The 6,921-nt window shown below is 46.6% G+C and overlaps 1 protein-coding gene and 1 non-coding gene across 4 annotated transcripts in view; one reads left to right on the top strand and one right to left on the bottom strand.

Annotated features, from left to right (window-relative positions):
* Window positions 1–2,069: 2,069 nt before the first annotated feature.
* Window positions 2,070–2,174, bottom strand: LOC147343730 (small nucleolar RNA U13). The gene has a single exon (XR_015156531.1). It is a non-coding gene; the product is annotated as a small nucleolar RNA U13 (small nucleolar RNA).
* Window positions 2,175–2,517: 343 nt separating this feature from the next.
* The window catches only part of TTI2 (TELO2 interacting protein 2), a 13,594-nt gene continuing 9,190 nt past the window's right edge, over window positions 2,518–6,921 (top strand). For 2 of the 3 annotated variants that reach the window (XR_015155946.1, XM_086379643.1), the window contains exons 1-3: window positions 2,518–3,537; window positions 4,647–4,833; window positions 5,424–5,516. Coding sequence is in view for 1 of the 3 variants with exons in the window: in XM_086379643.1 (XP_086235769.1) it covers window positions 2,891–3,537; window positions 4,647–4,833; window positions 5,424–5,516 (927 nt within the window). In the remaining 2 variants the exon portion in view is untranslated. Of the gene's footprint in view, window positions 3,538–4,646; window positions 4,834–5,423; window positions 6,283–6,921 lie in introns of all 3 variants that reach the window. The other variant, XR_015155947.1, reaches the window with a different exon arrangement.

Raw genomic sequence — 6,921 nt, 5'->3', positions numbered from 1 at the left:
TTAAAAAATGTGAGCAAATGCACCACATCTTTCTTAGGAAATAGGCCACATATATGTGATGTATGCTTTTTTTTTTTTTGACGGCACTGCACAGCATGTGGAATTTTAGTTCCCCCACCCAGGATGGAACCCACTCCCCCTGCGTTGGACGTGCAGTCTTAACCAATGGACCCCGGGGAAGTCCCTCAGCCTTGCTTTTTTTTCACTTAACAATATATCCTAGGGTTCCATGGCCTCCACAGAGATGGTCTTCATTCCTTTGTACAGCTGCACAGAACTGCACTGTGTGGATGTACGGTGCTCTATTCAGCCAGTCCTCTGCGGATGGACTTGTGGGTTCAACAAACATTTATTGCATGACTAAATTGTGCCAGGCACTGGAGATAAAGCCATGGTCTCTGGCCTCCGGAAACTCAGTGTGCAGAGAGGGTGAGCTCTTGCAATACAAGTACTTTCCTCATAAGGAATTAACTTGGATCCACTTAGCACAAGGGGAATGTGGAACAGAGCAGACAGGGTCTAGCAGATGAGGGGTACAATAATGGTCTGCGGATTGCCATCTTGCTCCCATAGGGGCCAATATCTGATATGGGAGAATCCCCTTGGGAGGACTTCTTAATCAACGTTGGATATTGCTAAGAAAACCATCAGTGCCACCAATTGGTCAGAGAAAAGAAGGTCAAGTGAAAGGAAGAATGGAAGGGTCCTAACCATAAAATTCCCCTACAAGGAGGAAATAAAAGTTAATACAGAAGCTGTGGTTTAACAATAAGAACACCTGTATTAAATTTACAAGAGACTAGGGATTGTTCTGAGCCACGTATATTTAACTTCTTTATTTCTCATAACATTCCTAAGTAGGCAGTATTACAACCCACAGAGAAGTTACTGAAATTTTGGCCAAGGTCGGGGGTGGGGGTCGGGGGAAGAGGGGATTGGAAGCAGGAAAGAATTGCAGACAACATCTACAGATAGGGTGTTTGATGCTTTTGAACTGTGGTGTTGGAGAAGACTCTTGAGAGTCCCTTAGACTGCAAAATGATCAAACCAGTCCATCCTAAAGGAAATCAATCCTGAGTATTCATTGAAAGAACTGATGCTGAAGCTCCAATACTTTGGCCACCTGATGCGAAGAACGGACTCATGGAAAAGACCCTGATGCTGGGAAAGACTGAAGGCCGGAAGAGGAGAGAACAGGGTTGACATGGTTGCATGTCCTCACCTACTGGATGCACGTGAGTTTGAGCAAGCTCTGGGAGTTGGTGATGGACAGACACCTGGCGTGCTGCAGTCCATGCGGTCGCAGAGCGGGACAAAACTGAGCGATGGCACAACTGTCCTGTCCACGGCGGAATGAAAGTTCAAGTTTCCCCTCACCCTAATCACGCTCTGGGGATCGGAACCTGCTCTTGACACCGTCCCACGCCCCGAGATCTGCCTCAGGACAGCCTAGGGGCTCAGAACCCTGAGGAATCCGAGAGACCGGAGACGACCTGATGGGCACACCGCGGAGACTAAGCCGGCCCTCGGGGCCGCGTGGGTTTGCGCAGGGACCCCAGGCCTCCCTCTAGAGGCGGCCAAGGAGGCTCTCCGACGCCCCTCCGGGTGTCCCCCGCGCGTTTTTCCGCGCGCGCTCCCGCCCACGTCTGGGCATAAACGGAGTGTGCTTCCCCGGATTCCTACTGCACGATGGAAATTACAGGAAATCACCCGGCAAATTCCCAGACCGGCCGCTGAGAAACGCGGGAACTAACCTTCACGCCGGGAACCCACTGCGTCAGTGGCCGGCGCTTTTCCGGCAACTTCGGGTGGCGGCCCTGCCCCCACAATAGCGGGGACACAGGCCGGCAAGCACGTCTTGACAATCTACCCTCGCGACCCTTCAACGTCCCCTGCGGGTGAGTTTTCCCACAGAACTGCGACTACACGCGCCAAACGGCTCTCAAAAGTTGACGTCAAACCAGAATAAAAACAACAGTGCGAGTACTAAACATGTAAAAAACATCAACCACAAAGGTATAACTAGTTTATAAAACTTCCTCGTAATTATAAGTGACCCTTGTAGTTCACGTCAGACGGGTAATGTGCCAGTGTCGTAACAAGGTTTGCAGGGAGGCACATATCACGCAGCAGCATGAACACCCAATCATCATGCTCATGAACTACAAAAGGATCAGCTTGACTAGCGGATTAAGGCGCTCCAGGGACGGGACCACTAACTTTTCACGAAGGACGACAGGTGTAGGGCTTACTTATTTATACTTGCCTTTAAAATTCTGTATATTTTATCACCGTCACCGACATTCCGTGATATTTCTTTTGTTTCTACCTTAGTAGGCGGAAACAGAAAGAAAATATCTAGGTGGGGGTTATTCCACATGCAAAAATCCTTCTCACGGCTCCACCCTTTTTGACCCGGGGACGCCATTGCTTTACGATCATCCGTCGTGAAATGACGGAGCGTTGCCGCGGTAATGGCGGAAGCTAGGCTTCTGCTTTGCGGCAACGACGTTGGCTGAGTCGGATCCTGACACGCCCAGGCGCGTCGGAAGGGCTTCAGGTAACGGTGGCCGTGCGAATGTCGTGCATACAGGGTTTATTTCTTAAACTCTTTTTTTAAGTCTTCAGAAAGGCAAGAGTAACTTCCCCCCTCCATTTTGGGAATCAGACTCTGTTACTTCCAGAGAGACCTCTTCCCCGCATCTTTTCATTTGTATCTTTACTCTTCTGCCGGTTAGACCGTCTCTCCCCGCGGTCCTCCTAGACGTCTTACCGTTTTGATTTTTTTTTTTTTCCCTGTGCTTTTCGAGAATCCCAGGCCCCGCGGTGATCTTTCCTCCCGCTCTGAGCGGATCCCCGGCCGCCTCCGTCCGCGTTCTCGGTCTGAGGGATGGAGCCTCACGGCCCTCGGGAATCCCCACCTTGGGAGGGTTCTTCCTTGCCCGGAGCATGGTCTTCCTCCGCCCTCGGGCAGGCCTTCTCCCAAATCTTGCACCAGTTTGCCGGCCAGGAATCCCGACGGGGCAAGGCCAGAAGTGCAGCTCTTGAGGACCTCGCTGCTCTGCTCGAAGCTAAAGAATGTGATCGGTTATTTGAGGGGAGTGACGCCTCGCTCCGTGGAATGCCCGAGATGCTGGGGCAGGTGGCAAAAGCCCTAGGGAAGTATGCAGCCCCTGCCGAGGAGCCGGAAGGGAGAGGTGACCGCCACCCCGACGTGGCGGAGAAAGCGGCGGCAGTTGCGTTACTGTTTCTTAAGCTCTTGAGGAAGGTCGAGGCCGCCAAGAATTCCTTGGTTTGCCCTGCATGGAAGACAAGCCTCCGTCCCTTGGCAGGACCCATCTATGTTTTTGCAGTCACACACAGCTTGGAGCAACCGTGGACCAGCCCAAGATCTCAAGAGGTCGCTGGACAGGTGCTCGCCTTATTGCTTCAGGTCACTGAGTGTGGTTCTGTGGCTGGATTCCTCCACGGAGAAAATGAAGACGAGAAAGGGAGATTTACTGCGATCATGGGGCTTCTCAAACCCGATTTGAATAAGTGAGTACTCTTGCCAATAAAGGCCATCAACTTGAGCTTCAGCCTAATATTTTAGAAGGCTAGAGCTCAAAGGACTCTTGTTTTTTCATCACTAAGATGAGGGCGTTTAATAGCAGGCCTCTTAAGGCCCAGAAAGATTGTGATTTGCTATAAATGACATTAAGTAGGTAGTGGCAAATTCGACATTAGAACCTAGGTCTTCGTACTCGATTTTCCAGTCCTCTTGACAACTGCCCTGCAATTGGAAGTTCTGTCCTATTTATTTAGACTTAACTTTCTTTAGTTAGGTGGGGTTAGGGAGTTGGAAATTTAAAGGTAAGGTTTAAATTTAAACTATTGAAACTCATCGCTGTTATTTAGATGTGGCAGTGATGTTTGCTGGCTCAGTGGTAAAGAATCCGCCTGCCAGTGCAGGAGACGCAGAAGACACAGGTTCGATCCCTGGGTGGGAAAGATCTGGAGAAGGAAATGTCAGCCAACTCCAGTATTCTTGCCTAGGAAGTCCCATGGACAGAGGAGCCTGGTGGGCTACAGTCCATGGGGTTGCAGAGTCGGACACAACAACTAAACAACAACAGTGGAGTTAAAAGACAGTTTTGACGTAGTCTAGTGCTGGTTTTCATTGCTTTGGAATAGGACCAGTTTCGTTGTTTGTAATATAAAGATAACATTACCTGTTAGACTGGATTTGAAGATTGGTTGAGTAATGTATATAAACTCACTTTATAAGTTATAAATTGCTGTTTGAATGTTGAATCATTTGCTCCCTTATAGTAATAATAATAATGTTACTGAAGGTATTTCCTTTCCACCTCTCTCCCTTCTCAAGACTTTCTCACTGTAACCACCACCACCATCACCACAGATTGTTTACATAGCTGTGGCTGTAACTGGCTACTTCTCCTTGGATATGCTTTAGGCCCAGAGCCCTGGGTAATAAATGTATTTAGTGTAAGTTCTGTAAGTTACTTTGATCTAAATCTTAAAAACGTATGTTATAACATCAAGGGTTATCTTATGTAGGACATTTTTTTTTCAAGTCCAAGAAAATACATTTGCGCTTCACCAGGACACCATGTCACTTAATGTGGTTTCACATTTCCATTTAGGGACTCCTGGAAGAATAACCCAGCCACCAAATATGTTTTCTCATGGACTCTGCAAAAGGTCACTCGACCCTGGCTGAGCCAACATCTGGAAAGAACACTTCCTCCGTCATTGCTCATCTCAGATGACTATCAGACTGAAAACAAAATCCTGGGTGTCCACTGCCTCCATCACATTGTGCTTAACGTGGTGAGTGACCTCTGCTCCCTGGCATGTGTATTGATGGCACACACTGAGTCTTGGCCATTCCTCATTCACGATATCACCAATTTATTGTTGCTTGTATTTATATCTTTTATTAACTATTAATGCTGTTATGTGACTCAATTCAATAATTTATATTTTTGCCTATATTTTCCTCTACCAACCTAGTAGCTTGTGAGGTGAAGTGAAAGTCTCTCAGTTGTGTCCAACTCTTTGTGATCCCATACACCATAGCCTGCCAGGCTCCTCTGTCCACGGGATCTCCCAGGCAAGAATACAAGTAGCTTGTATCTCAGAGGTGATATGTATAAGAAACACAGACCATTGTCAGACTGAAGAACCAGACTTTGACTAATTAACAACTGACTTTCAAGGAACAAAAAATTCAGAAGCTCAAAGGGATTATATCCAAATGTGTAAGCTATTACTCAAGGAAACTTTTTTGCTTCTGTGTATTATGGAGCTTTTGAAATATACACAGAGTAGTGTAACCCACATACCATGTTCAGTCTCAAAATTTATCAACATTGTGCCAACCTTGGGAAGCTTTAATTGGGTAATTTGTCTGATTGCAGCCAGCTGCTGATTTGCTGCAGTACAACAGGGCTCAGGTCCTCTACCACGCCCTTTTCAACCACCTGTATGCACGGGAACACCACCTCATTCAGGTAATTGTAAGATTTGCTCATAACGGTAAGTCTAAGCTTTCAAATTTGAGAAGGTGGCATTATGTGAATAAGAATAGTTGGTGGCACTTTTCTCTTCTTGGAAGGTGGGGATGATAACTGAGAGCCACTAACAAGTTGAAAAGACAGGGATAGCTGGACTTCCCTGGTGGTACAGTGGTCAGGAATCTGCCTGCCAATGCAGGGGACACAGGTTCGATCCCTGGCCCAGGAAGATCCCACATGCTGCAGAGCACCTAAGCCCCTGTGCCACAGTCCCTGAGCCTGCGCTCTAGAGCGCTTGGGCTGGAGCTACTGAATGCACCTAGAGCCCGTGCTCTGCAACAAGAGAGCTCAGCCTCATTGAAAAGTGAGTTTACTGCAATGAAGAGCAGTCTTACAGTCTGCAACTAGAGAAAGCCCTTGAGCAGCAGCAAAGGTCCAGCACAGGCAAAAATAAATACATTTAAAAAAAGAAAATGGGGATAGCAAATGGCGAGTGAAAATGGCTTCATCTGGGTCAATTATATATCACTTGGGGGCAGTTTTATGTCTGAAAAAGTTCTAGTTAAAAAAAATTTTTTTTTGTAGTCTCTCACCTATTTATGAACAAGAGAGAAAGATGGGTTCTTTCTTCCCTGTGCCTCCATTTTTTTTCTTTTTAGCCACATGGTTTTTAGGATCTTCGTTCCCCCTACCAGGGCTTAAACCCTGGCCCCAGCAGTGGAAGTGCAGAATCCTAACCACTAGACCACCAAGGAACTCCTGAGTAAGTTCTGTTTTTATTAAGTGTCCTTCCTTCTGGGCTGCTTTTATATCAATACAGACACGGGGAACTCTTTGTATGTTGGGTGAGTGTCATTTGCTGTTTCATCCAGTACACTCTGAGTACCTATTGTGTGTAACCTATTATGTGTAACCACTGAGTAACCATTGTAGGTTCCAAGATTGAATGAGTCAGGCAAGGTTTCTGGCTGTAAGAAATCCTTTGCAGACACATTTATGTAAATATATATACTGTAAATATAAATACAGTACAGAGTAATCTATTAAAAGAGGTTTGTATAAAATGCGGTAGGTGTTTAGCAATAAGCAGCTAACGAGGTTTGGTGGTATTGGGGTGTTTTTGAATGCAAAAGTAGGAAGTCAAGAAACACTTGGAGTAACAGGCAAATTTGGCCTTGGAATACGGAATGAAGCAGGGCAAAGACTAATAGAGTTTTGCCAAGAAAATGCACTGGTCATAACAAACACCTTCTTCCAACAACACAAGAGAAGACTCTATACATGGACATCACCAGATGGTCAACACTGACATCAGATTGATTATATTCTTTGCAGCCAAAGATGGAGAAGCTCTATACAGTCAGCAAAAACAAGACCAGGAGCTGACTGTGGCTCAGACCAT

Source organism: Bos grunniens, chromosome 27 (genome assembly GCF_055505025.1).
Source record: "Bos grunniens cultivar Pamir isolate PY7600 chromosome 27, Bosgru_T2T1.0, whole genome shotgun sequence".
Lineage (NCBI taxonomy): Eukaryota > Metazoa > Chordata > Mammalia > Artiodactyla > Bovidae > Bos > Bos grunniens.
Note: the sequence above shows the minus strand (reverse complement) of the source record. Positions and strands in the feature narration are given on the sequence as shown.